Genomic DNA, 16,203 nt, shown 5'->3' with positions numbered 1-16,203 from the left:
TTTTTGTACGTTATCACTTGTTAATCAAGAATTGTCCATACTAAGTTTATAAACACATAAGTACGTGTTTTAAAACAGAAAAAAACCTATTGTAACTCATGAATTATTCATTGTTTCTTAAACCGTATGCACATTGTTTGTGTTTTGAATTTCGCGCAAAGCTACTCGAGGGCTATCTGCACTAGCCGTCCCTAATTTAGCAGTGTAGGACTAGAGGGAAGGCAGCAAGTTATCACCATCCACCGCCAACTCTTGGGCTACTCTTTTACCAACGAATAGTGGGATTGATTGTAAGATTATAACTCCCCCAAGGCTGAAAGGGCGAGCATGTTTGGTGCGACGGGGATTTGAACCCGCGACCTTCAGATTAGAAGTCGAACGCCTTAACCCACCTGACCATGCCAAGGCCCCGAATACGCATATTATTATAAAAAATAAAGCTGTACATGTAAGAATATAGTTTTAGACATATATATATAATAGAAAGAGTTCCATAACAAACTCCTGCCTTGCTTCTTATAGTATTATATATATAATGTTTGAAAAGTAAGTTAAAGAAACGAAAGCCTTCATTTTTCTCCATAAAGTCTTGCGTTGAGATTGATAATACGGAAATGTCTAATATATACTAAATAAAGCTGTTTGTTCGAATACGTAGTTTGTGGCGCTTTTTGCTTACAGCCTACGCTCTTAAGCAAACTTTAGCTACAGCATTTCTTTAGTAAAGAAACAAGCACTGTGCATCTGATTTGGATAAAGTGCCTTACCAATTACTGTAAACATGCAAGCAACATGTATAAAGACACACGTAGAGTTGATGAACTAATCTTTCTTCATTTTAATGACAGCTTCGAGACGATTAAAATTACAAATAACCCGGATGAAGAAATTACTTGTGCCCTGCGTAGCTAAAGAATTTTAATTAAGGTCTGTTTTTCTTGTTGAAAATATGTATGAAAACTTTAAAGCTAAAAATCAAGAACTACTAGATATAATAGCATAAATTTAAAGTTTGTTTTGTAGAATGCAACTTATACGCTTTGTAATTGGATAGATACATGAAGTATTTCAGTTAAGTCAAAAACTGTTCTGAAATAAATGACGTCACCTACCTCAACATATCGCAGAACTTTGAAACATTAGAAACTTAGTTTCAGTGCATTCGTTGGATTGCTACTTTACTTTGGCAATGTACCAAGGAGACATTATACAGAAACTTGCTATTAGTTAATGCAGTACTTAACCAAAAGTACTTATTCAGTAAACATGGACCACTTGTCGTCATGTGTTATCTGAATAATGAATATTCATAACACAACTTTCTAACGTTTCACAAAAGTGGTTTCTCTCGTAATTCATATGCGCGATCATTTGAGAAGACGAAGCTCAAAAGTAGGTAGAGAAGAATATTAAATATTTAACTGATTAGAATAACTCAATTATATAAAATAATTCTACTTTCATAAGCATATTTTGGAGTAGGACTAACTGTGAAACTATAGTGAATTTATAGAGTTGTTTTCTCACTTATTGATCTTCAGATGGCTGATGTTTTTAATATATCATCCGCTACAATATTAGAGGTCCAAATATCTATATATCTCTTCATATTCGTAATATTATGTTTCAACATTAGAACACTTGGCGTAAAGAGCTGTCCTAAACAATGGATGAAATCACCCATAGCACCACACTTAGAGAACCCTAGCGGTAATGTAGGATTAACTGCAATATTGGCAGTTCCAACATTTAAGTTTTTTCTTTTTTGGCGCATATATTATTAAAGACCAATAAATAAATAACTTATTGATAAGTAAGAGTATGCCAAGAATAGCTCATATGCTTATTTTGTTTTAATGCAGAGATCATTATGGATTCTCTTCACCATGGGACTTGAACCACGAATTTTAGAGTTTTAAATTCGGACTTTTAATGCTGACACGCTGGGTTTGTTCGTTTGTTTTTTTAATTAGCACAAAGCTACACAATAGGCTATCGGTGCTCTGCCCACCACGGGTATCGAAACCCGGTTTTTAGCGTTGTAAGTCCGCAGATATGCCGCTGAGCCACTGGGGGGCGACACGCGGGGTGAAAATGAGTTTACAAAATTATGTTTAGTAATGCAAAAGGTTCCATACCGCTAAATTTACAAATATACAATTTTCAACAAACATAAAGTTTTAATATGGTTAAATTCAAACTTGGAAATCACGAATTAAAACTTATACTAAACATCATCGTTTTAAATGTATCGATAAAGATATAGTATATAGAGGATTAACATACCTTAGAGTTTTCACCAGTTGCTAAACATAGATGAATAATAAAAATATTTTATTGATTTTGTATTTTCGGGTGTGTTTGTGGTTTTCTTATAGCAAAACCACATCGGGCTATCTGCTGAATTTGTATTTTCAAATTGAATTTAAAATATTAATCAAGCTAGCACTTGTTACGCACATGGGATAAACAGGCAAGAGGTAATCGTCTCTAATTTTGAGCTACTGACCAGAATGGTAGCAGCTTACCAATACCACCCGCAAGCCCAAGAACCATGTCCAGGTCTTCTAAGCTTAGTAACAGGATCGGGGTCTAACACTTATATATTATCAGACCACAGGTTAAAGTTCGGAACTTATTCGGCAGCAGTGTGCCTCAAACTCCTAATTTTCTGACTCGCAGTCCTATATATTAACTATTAGCCTTGCCCAATTTGTATTTTTAAGCCATTTTTAAATAGTCTAATCACATTTTCTGTCGCCACCAGAAGGTTTTCGAGGAAAAAGTAAGCTTTAAAAAGAGAATTGAGGTTGATAATAATAATAAAAAAATTAATAAGGCAAGACTGAGGCCGCTAACCTAGGCTAACCATAGTGTCCACACGACTGTACAAGTGTAGAACGTCTTGAAGATCCAGTTATAGAAAAGCTGAGAAGTATTTTTTTTTCATGAATTATCGAATCAGCACTATTTATATCCGTGGTTGATACTGTGTGATTCAGGGTTAAAGGTAAAAAATGTACTTGAGTTATTTTTTTATAACTGGCGTCATAGCAGCTGCGGCAACGTCACGTGTGACGTAAATAACTAACCTGATTACAAGAGTAACCACTCGAAGTTTTCCACTTATTAGTTTATAAATCGATGCCAATTTGTACTCAGTTAACAAATTTTCCTTTACAATTTTGCTCTAATGGAATCAAGAACATATTACTATTAGCATAAAAATATGGGGAAAAGTTATATTTAAACATATCATGGAAAATCTGTATTTTATACATTTATATGCAAAAACGGCTCGTTTGGGTTGAGAAAATATTTTACATAGAAGGTCGAAACGTTGTTCGCTCTTCTATGTAAAATATTTTCTCAACCCAAACGAGCCGTTTTTGCATATAAATTTCTCAACAAGTGGGTTTCTCGACATCACTGTATTTTATACACTTGTATTCAGTGGCAACGGAACTATTAGTAATTACAAATTATCAGATTACATACTCGATAAATGATTTTTATGTTTGTTTTTTGAAAGCACGCGCAGCCCTCATAATTACTTTACTGTTCTGGGTTGCTTTGAAAGAGTCACAAGTTTGAGTCAAGCGTTTCATATTCTGCAATAAGAACAACATTAAATGACTTCTGCGTTTATGATCTTTATTCTGTTCAAACATTTAAGAACTGTGTTCAAAGTTATTTAATTAGTTCTTAAAGTTAGGACATCGTCATTCTTGTATAATATTCAAGCTAGAATATCGTATGGAGTTTAATAGTAAATCTCATGAGTTTGGAAACCATTTGTAAATAAGTACACAATTTAACAGTCTTAATTTTTACTTCATTTTGCACTAAGTAAATGAAAAAGTTACCTCAGTGATTCTGCTGTATTTATCACACGTTGCTAAGTAAGTAGTTGTTCAATAAGACTAATTACTTCTGAATCACTAAGAAATGTAACATCGGATTGTGCTGTTGAAATATTTATGATCTTTAGATCTTCATTATTCCCAAATGAATACAAAATCATTGCCGTTTAATAGTTATATATAAGTAATTATATACTTAAAACTAATCCCAAATCCATTTACTATTTCCAAACGTTTAAGTTATATTTAATTTTGGTTGAGAAGATCAAGATAGTTAAACTATAAGCTAATAGTTACCTTCAACATATTTGTAGGAAATAATTAAATACGTACTTAGAGAAATATATTAGCAACACTTCGATAAATTTATTGTTACGTTCCGTTTGGCTTGTTTTGAATTTCGCGCAAAGATACACGAGGGCTATCTGCGCTAGTCGTACCTAATTTAGCAGTGTAAGATTAGAGGGAAGGCAGCTATTCATCACCACCCACCGCCAACTCTTGGGCTACTCTTTTACCAACGAATAGTGGGATTGGCCGTCACATTATAACGCCCCAACTGCTGAAAGGGCGAGCATGTTTGGTGTGACAGGGATTCGAACCCGCGACCCTCAGCTTACGAGTCGAGTGCCTTCACCACCTGGCCATGCCAGGCTTGTTACGTTCCAAACAGCAGCAATAAGAGGTATGACAGGATACAAGGTCGTTAAAAAGTGCTCTGCAGAGTTATTTATAAATGGCCATTAGAAGTGTTTTTTTTTTTTTTGCAGTTGCTAATTTTATTTTACTTAAAAACTGCTTCCCAGTGTCTCAGCGGTATTCTATCTCTGAAGATTTATGACACTAAAAACTGAATTTCGATACCCATGGTGAGAACGGCATAGATAGCTCATTGTGTAACTTTATGTTTATCGACAACAAATTTATATATAAGAATTAGGATTATACGTTTTAATTGTACGTTTTATTGTTTTGAATTTCACGCAAAGCTACACGAGAGCTATCTGCGCTAGCCGTCCCTAATTTAGCAGTGCAAGAGGGAAGACAGCTAGTCATCACCACTCACCGCCAACTCTTTTACCAACGAGCCTCCCGCTAGTACAGCGGTAAGTCTACGGATTTACAGTGCTAAAATCAGGGGTTCTATTCCTCTCGGTGAGCTCAGCAGATAGCCCGATGTGGCTTTGCTATAAAAAAACACACACTCTCATTTTACCAACGAATAGTGGGATTGAGCGTGGCTTAAAACACCCCACGGCTGAAAGGACCAGCATGTTTGGTGTGACGGGGATTTGAACCCGCGACGCTCAGCTTACAAGTTGAGCGCCTTAACCACCTGGGCATGCCAGGCCAATTTTATTGTTAAATTACTCCTTTACGGTTTCGCTACTTTATAATTAGGTTTCAGTTATCATATTTATATACACTACATGGCTAAAAGTATGTGGACACCCATTCTAATTAGAGGATTCGGCTATTTCAGCTACACCCATTGCTAACAGGTGCATAAATTCATAGACAAACATTAGTAGTAGAATATGACGTACTGAAGAGCTCAATGACTTTCAACATGGCACTATCGTAGGATGCCACCTTTCCAACAAGTCAGTTTGTCAAATTTCTGCCCTCCTAGAGCTGCCCTGGTAAACTGTAAATGTTGTTACAGTGTAGTGAAAACGTCTAGGAGCAGCTACAGCTCAGCCATGAAGGGGTAGACAACACAAGCTCAAAGAACGGAGCCGCCGAGTGTTGAAGTGCGTAGCGCGCAAATATTGTCTGTTCACAGTTGCAACACTCACTACCGAGCTCCAAACTGCCTCTGGAAGCAATGCCATCACAAGAACTGTTCGTCAGGAGTTTCATGAAATGGGTTTCCGTGGCCGAGTAGCCACACACAAGCCTAAGATCATCATGCGCAATGCCCAGCATCGGCTGGAGTGACATAAAGCACAACACCATTGGACTCTGGAGCACTAGAAACGTGTTTTCTGGAGTGATGAATCACACTTCACTATCTGGCGGTTTGACGGAAGAATCTGGGTTTGGCGGATGCCAGGAGAATGCTGCCTGCCTGAATGCATGGTGCCAACTGTAAAGTTTTGTGGAGGAGAAATAACAGTCTGGGAGTGTTTTTCATAGTTTGGGCTAGGCTCTTTAGTTCCAGTGAAGGAAAATCTTAATGCTACAGCATACAATGACATTCTAGAGAATTGTGTGCTTCCAATTTTGTGGCAACAGTTTGGAGAACGCCCATTTTTGTTTCAGCATGACAATGCCTCCGTGCACAAAGCGAGGTCCATGAAGATATGGTTTGCCGAGGTTTGTGTGGAAGAACTTGACTGGCCTGAACAAAGCCCTGACCTCAACCCCATGGAACACCTTTGGGATGAATTTGAACGCCGATTACGAACCAGGCCTTCTCGCCCGACCTCACTTATGCTCTTATGGCTAAATAGGAACGAATACACGCAGCCATGTTGCAAAATCTAGTGAAAAGCCTTCCCAGAAGATTGGAGACTATTATAGCAGCAAAAGGGGAACTAACTCCATATTAATGCCCATGGTTTTGGAACGAGGTATTCAACAAGCACATATGGGTGTGATGGTCAGATGCCCACATACTTTTAGCCATGTAGTGGGTATCCTCAGTCATTACAAATTATTTTACTAGCATGTGCAGCTTGAATACGAGTTTAATGTTGGGACATCTGGATTATTACCCATCTAAATTAATCAGTTATTTCATTGTATTTTAATGATAGTAACCTGTACTCGCAAATGTTAGAGAAATATTTTCCTGTTAAGTGTATGAAAAAGTTTCTTCAAGTTCCTTTACGAGTATTATATATAAAAGAATTATTGTCCGTTTTTTTTCTCTGGGATATAACGCCGTTGTTATCCAGTTAGTATTGAAGAATGTATATATATTCATAGTCCTGAATTTATTTCGATCTTTTTGCTTCTCCAATGTAGAAGAATTACTATGACTACTGTACTCAAAAGTTGTGCTGCAATGGCAAAAAACAGATGTCAACCATCTGGCTGTACACAATATCAGTGGACGATACTACAGATAAATCGGAGAAGAAAAGTAAATGAAGTGATTTGTTTTTATTTTCTACTACAGGATATGGGCAATTGCCTGTTATATGCATTATACAATTTTTTTTATTTTTGCTGAAAATCATCCGGAAATGACGGTAGCATGAAGATCTCCAGTTATGTTTTAATGGCTTTTTAAGGCGAAAATTAATAAAAGAAAGTATTGGAGATTTTTTCTTTGGTGAGCTCTGTTTACAATCCTTTTATTCTTTACGTAATTATTAGTAATAAATTAACTTATTAAAATTTTATCAGCCATATAACTGTCCAGTAAACGTAAATTGAGCAATATTAGCTGAATTATTTCAAACTCTAAAACAAGTTCAACAAAAATCTATATTAGATTATTAATCCGTTTAACATAATAGTCTCAAAACTGTGAAGTTACCGATAAGACAAATGAAGAATTCCTTCTAACAATATATGAAATATTCACAACTAAGTTTTCTTTCCTTCGATAACAAACCATATACATAATAAATTCGTATCACAACTTAATTCAATGGATAAAAACGTTTGGATATAATACATGGTCTACTTCTGAAGCAATCTTTTTAGTTATGCTTCTAGCATCGTTACATACAATCTTGCTAGCATAATGTCGTGAAGAAAATTTACTTAAAAAGTTCACAGCGCATTATAATTTCTAATAACTATGTTAATGTTATTATTTAGCCACTGATGTCTACAACCGAGTTACTAATGAAAAAGTACATTAATCAACATGCTAATTTTTCTCTCTATAATTCAAACCAAAGTATCCTTTAGCGATAGATATGGATCTACCTAAACTTTGCAAGTTAGGCCTTCCTTTCAATATAATTCCGTTTCTTCCAATGAAGCTGAACTTAAAAGGTAAGGAATAAACTATTTATTAATTACGACCATGACTTTGAAATTAACACAAACTATTCAGTCCGTAATAAGGTAAAAAAAAAAGTTTCATTTTTTACGTTTAATTAATGTTTTATTATATTTACTTAGTTAAAAATACTCCTTTAAATAATTTAAGTTTCAATATAGCAGAATTGCTTTAAAACTATTAATTTTCAATAAGTACTATAATGACGAGAGAGGCTAATAAACTACGTAACAAACTAAAACAAGGCAAACCAAACAGCTTATTAGGGAGTTTGAAACATATTTACCTGGTCTAGGCGACTTAATACTTAATAAAACGTACTTAGAACACAGATTGGCGTCGTGATAAAGCTCTGTATTTCAAAGCTGACAAGCCGAGTTCGAATGTATGCAATACCACAAAATATTTTCCGCAATTAAGCTTTAAGGTGCGTTATAAGAGTTACAGTCAATCCCTTAGCAGGGATACAGAGGACGGTAAATTATAGTCTTTCCTCTGATTAGTAGTTTAACATTAAAGACAGTAGTAGATATCTTTCGTAGCTTTACCGAAAATACAAATGCACATTTTTGATTGACTGCACTGCCCTCTTTTGTTGCATTCATTCTATAATTGTGAATTTTATTCAAGTAGATATAGTTTATATAGGGTTATCTGAGAAGTTAAACGAAAGAATTGGTTCTATTAACATTACTTTTTATTTGTAATGTTTCTAGTGTCATAATAAACCTTTCGTATTGGAGTAAATCATAATAAGAATAATAGGAAAGCACAGCTTGGCTGGCTCTTTTACAGTATGCGAAATTATATGAAAATGAATAATAATATACAAGTCTATAATATAATCATTATGCCTTATTGCGCTAACAAGGCACGACAAAAAAATGGTTAAACCTAAAAATGCATTTTTATACAACGGAAACCACGGATTCGGATTAATTCTTACTAAAATTTGAATAAAATAGAAAACATAAAAACTGTATCAAGACTACAACTACAGTTTATTTTGTGCCCACGGTGAAATGACGTTTGTAAACGTTTTATTTTGACTTTGTAGCATCATTATCAGGGCTCTTCCAAACTGCTGGAATTCTGTCTTTACTATGTTGAGGATTAAGTTGGTACAGCCATAGTTGTTTGTGAAGTGCAAGTACATAACATCTCAGACAAACGTTGGGTATATTTCTAGCTATAAGCAACAACCAAACGTCAAGGGAATGAATTACTTTTTAGAAGTAATTTCAGGTATTTACACTGTACAGGCTTGTGTTCAGCTAACACCTTCACAGCTTCCTGAATAGGGAACCATTTCCTCTTCCGTCCTGTAAAAAAAAGTAAAAAGTAACAAAACATTTTCATGCCAAACATTTACAGTAACTTAGAGTAACGTTTCATTACTTTTATACTAAAAAAAATATGTTTTTGCTTGTTTGGAATTAAGCACAAGGCTACACAAAGGACTATTTGTGCTCTGCCCACCACGAGTATCGAAACCCGGTTTTTAACGGTGTGAATCCGGAAGCATACCACTGTGCCTCTGGGGAGGGGGAGGTCAAAAATAAGTGATCATATACCGAATCTCATACGGTACCTGGATCACTGTAGGCTATAACCACAAAAATTAAGAAATAAATACGCGAGATGTAATTAACACACCGAGAAGTCACGGCATGGCCAGGTAGGTAGGATGCTTGGCTAATAATCTGAGGGTCATGAGTTCGAAACCCTCGTCACACCAAACATCCTTGCCGTTTAACCCGTAGAGGCGTTATAATGCTATGAACAATTCTACTATTCGTTAAAAGAGTAAACCAAGAGGTAGCAAGGCCAGGCATGCCAAGGTGCTGAAGGATCTTGACTCACAATCTGCGTCCCATCACACATGCTCGAACTTTTGTTCGGATGGGAAAAATATAATGTAACGGCCAAAGCTCCTATTCTTTGGTAAAAGAGTAGCCCAAGAGTTAGCGCTGGGTGCTAATGACTAGCTGACTTTCACTAGTACACTAGGTTCGTGCAGCTTTGCGCAATATTTACATCACAAAGTCGTCAGAAGCTTTGTTGTGCTTTGGTTTAACCTTGATTTTTTTTTAAATGGTTTGTTTAACTATTATTTTTATAATTAAGATTCAGTATTTTTAATAGCTAGTTATTGTGGAGGATAAAGGGTATTAACAGTTTTGTTCATAAAATTACAATTCATCCTTACGACAAGTCTGAGTTTGTTCAGAGTTATTGATAGGGAAGATTTTTTTTTTTTTGGAATTTCGCACAAAACTACTCGAGGGCTATCTGTGCTAGCCGTCCCTAATTTAGCAGTGTAAGACTAGAGGGAAGGCAGCTAGTCATCACCACCCACCGCCAACTCTTGGGCTACTCTTTTACCAACAAATAGTGGGATTGACCGTAACATTATACACCCCCACGGCTGGGAGGGCGAGCATGTTTAGCGCGACGCGGGCGCGAACCCGCGACCCTCGGATTACGAGTAGCACGCCTTACGCGCTTGGCCATGCCAGGCCATGATGGGGAAGAAGGCTACTACTAGTTCTCAGATTTTCTTATCACTAATATGCACAATTCTGATGACAAAATAAATTACGATTGTCCATTTATTGCTCGATATGTACTGAATTAAATATTTAGACCCCTCCTAGCGACACAGCGGTATGTCTGCGGACTTGCAACGCTATAACCCGGAATTTCGATACAATGAGGGGCAGAGTACAGATATCAATTTGTGTAGCTTTGTGCTTAAATCAACAAGAAGGATAATTTCATTTGTAATACCAAATTATCGGTATGTATATTGATAAAGATACTTATGAATTATTAATGAGACTCAGCTTGCAAGATGTATAAATGCTAAAATAGTCTATAAAATGTTTGCCTCTAATATTCATATTGCTTTTTATTTTCTGAATCGCTAAAAGACAATGTCCTATCACAGACAAAACATAATCAAGACAGACGCTCAAAGATCTTCAGAAAATAATTATATTTATAGTTTAAAAAAGACGAATGAATATTTCTGAGTATTCCTTATCCATAACATTATTTTTGCTTTAATACCGAGAGAGAACCACATGTCTCTTACTGCTTTCTATTGTCCATTATTCGGAACATTTCCATTCTCAATCTATTGACGCTACACGTACAACTTTTCATATTATGTATTGTGTCATAAACACTATATAGGTCTAGAGAAGCATACGCAATCAGAATTGTGTCTTTAGAAACTCACTCACCTGTAGGTAGAAGTGGGATTAGTATATTATGAACTATATTGTTCTCTAGCATAGTTCTATATTAATTGATAGGAAAGTCGCGGTAATTTATGTAAAATTGGACTTCGGCCATTATGGACTAAATTATCCAAGTCTCACTCGTTAGCCCCCGATGGCACAGCGGTAAATCTACGGCCTTATAAGGCTAAAATCCAGGGTTCGACAAGACATAGCAGATAGCCCAAAGTGAGTTTGATCTAAAACAACCCACCCACCAACTCACTTCCTAACTGATTTATTAACTGCTTTCTTTTTGCTTCTATATCTGGTATAAATATAAATTGCTAAATCTGTTTCTTGTTATGGCGCGATTTATTATGCCTATCTCCCCATGTATATTACAAAATCACGTGAAAAGAAGCCTACTGAAGATTTAATTTCATGTCACTTTGAGAAAAGAATACAATACAATAAAACTGTTTGGAATTTGTACAAGATACAATTTGCTACATACAATTTGTAGTAAAATAAAATAAATTTTCGGATAAGTGCATGAGAAGCAGAAAACAAAACGTTTTCGCGTGTTTTTAAAACAACCAAGAATTTTATTGACTCAAAAAATCGCGAAAATCGTCTCCATTCAAATACGTATACAAATGAAAACAACAAAAAAGCTAAAACAAAACCACAGACACTCGACAAATTAAAAAGATCCGTGGGGTAGTGGTTATGGTGTGAGATAAAAAATGTGAGGCGACTTTAATTTAACTGTGCTTTTGTTTGGGATTGTTTTTGTTCGTATAAGCATCATCTACCTCGGGTTTGAATTTGATGTTTTTAACGTAGTCGTTTCTTTTGAGTTTGTTTTGCTTGGCTGTTTAATTATTAATTTTATATATTATTTAAAACGTTCGAATCGTAATCTACTGGTTGCGGGATTCGAATCCTTCTCATCGAACATGCTTGCCCTTCCAGCCGTGAGGACGTTATAATGAGACGGTAAATCCCAGTATTCGTTGGTAGAAGAGTAGCCTAAGAGTTGGCGGTGGGTGATGTTGACTAGCCGCCTTCCCTCTAGTCTACCACTTCAAAATTAAGGGTGGCTACCATAGATAATCCATCCGGATCAAGGAAGTAAATATATGGAATCTGATGAAATACGTTTCTGTAAACGGAAAAAAGTTTTTATATCGTAACTTACCCCTACTTTGAGATTCTTCCCAGACTTCGAGCTCTTCAGTCACAAGTAACACGTACACAGAGGTTCTATGTTTCCTCTCAGAATTCTGTTCAAATAAAATAGAATTATAACCAAATGGCCTTAGTAGTTTTTCTTTTCCAAAACAAACACAAAACAACAGAATACAGAATTTAATGTTTCTCTGGTGTGGCAAAAATATTATTAGGTAAACGTTTTTGAAAAACAGAAAACTATCGTACATTTTTGAAAGAAAAAAAAAGACATTAAAATAAACGACATGAAAACGATAATAAAATGGATAATCAGTGATGTCGAGAAAACCCACTTGTAGAGAACCTGACGAACACCGAAGAAGGTCGAAACGTTGTTCGCTCCTCTACGTAAAATATTTTCTCAACCCAAACGAGCCGTTTTTACATAAATAACAAAATGAAGTTTTAAAGCCAATAATAATTCTGTGTATAATTGTGTCACTTCCGATTTTAAGATATTTTTCTAAGATGAGAGTTAATAAAAAAAACACTAACTTTTATTTCATTATTTCTTTAATGATGGTTTCATTGAGAATACTGATTAAAAGGGTTTATATGTTAATTATGTAATTATATATTATAATAATATGATGATAGTTTTGCCTTACTTTCTTAGTGTGCGCATTAATAACTAACTCTAACCTTCTAAACTCTTCGTACCTCTTAAAACATTATTGGGACACTCAACTGATGAATTAATAAATTCTAATTTCCGTTTTTTTGACCTTATGCAATACCCCTAGTTAAAATGGTATATCATATTGTCTATATTCATCATCGAGGTAATTTTGATCATAAGTTATCGATAAGAAGATAATAAACTATAAAGAAAATATTCTCATTAAGTACTATCTCTAATAGCGACTGGGGGTTTTAAAGCGATGTGATCCATCAAGAGTCTACTTATCACGTAGTCTTGTTTTTAATTTTATATTTAGTAAAATAGAATAAACAAAGTAAAAGCTATTTAACAAATCATGATCTATATACATATGTGAACTGTGCACACGCAACGTTTCGGTCCATAAACACAAAGATAATTTGCATTATCGCTATTAATAACATTATACATAATTTATGAGAATCTGTAAACCAAGTTTGAAGGCCATTTCTTTTGAAACTCAAAACAACAACGTGCCAGGGGTGCTATATACGAACTAATAAATAGGTCTGTATATTGTATGCAATAACTAAACCAAGGTACTTGTACTACACTAAACTAAGCAAGTTTTTGCACTGTCTCGTGGTTTGGGCATGGTTAGCATGTGGTGTCACGAGGCGTCTGACTGCATATAACCATTTCAACATTGTTATTCTCGCTGTACTAAACCTAAAACAAAGAATCTGAATTGTAATCGTGGGTGTAAACATTCAGCATCTTTGCTAGGGAAATTTCTGTTCGTTTAATATGTGTGTGAACATTTCTGTGCTTTTTTATTTTATTTTTTACTACATAAATAATATACTTTTAAGGGGCCCGGCATGGCCGGGTAATCAAGGCACTAGACTCGTAATCCAAGAGTTGCAGGTTCGAATTTCCGTCAATCAAACATTCACGTTCTTTCAACAGTGGAGACCTTATAATGTTACGATCAATCCCACTATTTGTTGATAAAAGAGTAACCCAAGAGTTAGCGGTGGGTGATGATGACTAATTGTCTTCTCTCTAGTCTCACACTGCTAAATTATGGACGTCTAGCGCAAACAGTCCTCTTGTAACTTTGCGCGAAATTAAAATAAAAACACAATTTCAAAGATAAACAAAGAAATATGATATACTGATATATGAAATTTAATAGGACGCGAACAGTTATCAAATATAAAGTTCTGGCGAAGGATTCGGTTCGTTTCTATCTGTGTTCTGTCCATTGCGGGGACTCGAACCCCATGCTTTATCATTGTTTTTCTCTAAATTTAATGCTAACTAACCGATCAGTCCAAAAAAGTAAACTTTTTGATATTTACATATTCTCGCTTTATCCCAAGATCTTCAGAAAATCCTTTATATGACCCAAGAAGACACCAAAATTACTTTCACAAACAACTTTATAATAACACCCTACTAGCATGATCGTTGAACACCAATAACAAAGCCTACTCAGAGTAAAGGGCACCAAATTGAATTTGGTGTCGAAGGTCCCGATTTGTTTTTCTTTATAACATATTTAAACTTAGCAAACGTTAGCTTTAGAAAAGTTTTGTATATAAATTAGCTGAAGTTATACTTTTATATTTTTCTTGCGTACACTGAAACACAAAACTAAATTTTGACGTCGTGAATGTGAATTTAAGTTTTTTTGGAAAAAAATATCAATTTTGGTTTTGGAAACTTCTAGAAAATAATTCAGCAAAGCTGCAAAATCGAAGAAATTGTAAAAGAGAAACGTTACTTTTTTTCCCTTCATCGATCCTTAGGAAATCAATGTTGCAAAATTCATTAAGCAATCTGTACTCCGTCGAATGCAGGGATTCAAACCCCGTATTGTAATATTTTAAGTTTGTAAATTTACGACTGATCCACCGGTAGACAACATAAATCACAACTCTTCCTTAATTATTAATCTTTCAGTAAATTCCTTTTAGTACTGACAAACGTACTGTTACGTTTTAATACAGAAGTCAAACTAAGATATACTATGTACATAAAACACTCAACTGTAGAAGCATTATTGGGTAATGTACTTGATCCTCTCAGAAGTTTACCAACAGGAGAATTCTGACAAATGAAGGGGTAAGAGGGATGAAGCTGGTTCTTTCAAATCAAATTGTTTAATTTAAACAGTTGAAAGAAAACGGAAGACTGGCTTTGTGCAAATTCCTTAGATTCTTGTTAGATCACTTGAATGAATTTTAAAAGAGTATTAACCTTTGGATACATTTTTCCTTTTTTGGCAGAATGGAAAATGGACATAGCTCGTGTCAAAGCATGACATATTCAGTAAAACTTTATCGTTGTGAAACAGACAGTAGGAATATTGACATTAGAAACCTGATCTCAAAGTTTAAAGCTTTTGATGGTTTCAGTTGAAATTGGAATAATGAAAGAAATCTAGCTTCTGCACGTTGATTTTGTATTGAAACCCCATATTTCTAATATTTCTTAACTGTGAGAAAATGATTCCATTAAAGGGGGTTATGTGATGGCTGAAGACACCTTAAATATTCAACTGGTAAATATAAAAAATACTGCTATATCCAGTTCATGTTTTGTTGTTGTATATAGACAATAAACAATGCATAGCAAAAAAAGCATGGTTAACTGAACTAGGTACGATAAACCAACAAGATTTCCGATATTAATGACGTCATCAAGATAGTCTGGACGTTTAGTAAGCTACCAAAAGAAAATTTTTTTCAAAGTGTCATCAAGATTGGATGTTATTTTTATACTTTTCCATTTTCGTTTGTAGTATCCAATCCTCATCCACCCAATGTATACCAAATCTTGTAAACAACATGGGTAAAGAGGTTAAACAGATAATTTTCATGTACGACAATTTCCATAAAATGATTTAAATTTTCTTCAGATTTTTTGATACGTGACAGAGATAAAACTCTGGGTTCCAAACGTACAAAAAACGCCATGTAAAACTTGTTACAAACATAACCACTCAATGGTCATGCTATAATGAACACATGACTGGAAGAAGAGTTAGTAAAATTCATAACCGTACTTTATACATGGATTATCAGCAAGTGACTAACACGAAAGCTGTTTGTTCTGTTGTTTTTTTAATTTCGCGCAAAGTTACACGAGGACTATCTGCACTAGTCGTCCCTAATTTAGCAGTATAAGACTAAAGGGAAGGCAGCTAGTCAAAACCACCCACCGCCAACTGTTGTGTTACTCTTTTACCAACGAATAGTGGGATTCAACGTCACATTATAACGCCCCACGGCTGAAAGGGCGAGCATG

General features: G+C 35.1%; 1 protein-coding gene across 3 annotated transcripts in view; it reads right to left on the bottom strand.

Annotated features, from left to right (window-relative positions):
* Positions 1 to 6,941: 6,941 nt before the first annotated feature.
* Positions 6,942 to 16,203, bottom strand: part of LOC143229354 (diphosphoinositol polyphosphate phosphohydrolase 1-like) — a 39,537-nt gene continuing 30,275 nt past the window's right edge. For all 3 annotated transcript variants that reach the window (XM_076461572.1, XM_076461570.1, XM_076461571.1), the window contains 2 exons: positions 12,256 to 12,340; positions 6,942 to 9,149 (listed from right to left, as the gene is read on the bottom strand). In XM_076461572.1, the coding sequence (XP_076317687.1) occupies positions 9,037 to 9,149; positions 12,256 to 12,340 (198 nt within the window). In that variant the 3' untranslated portion in view covers positions 6,942 to 9,036. The remainder of the gene's footprint in view (positions 9,150 to 12,255; positions 12,341 to 16,203) is intronic.

The sequence above is a fragment of the Tachypleus tridentatus genome, chromosome 10 (assembly GCF_004210375.1).
Source record: "Tachypleus tridentatus isolate NWPU-2018 chromosome 10, ASM421037v1, whole genome shotgun sequence".
Lineage (NCBI taxonomy): Eukaryota > Metazoa > Arthropoda > Merostomata > Xiphosura > Limulidae > Tachypleus > Tachypleus tridentatus.
Note: the sequence above shows the minus strand (reverse complement) of the source record. Positions and strands in the feature narration are given on the sequence as shown.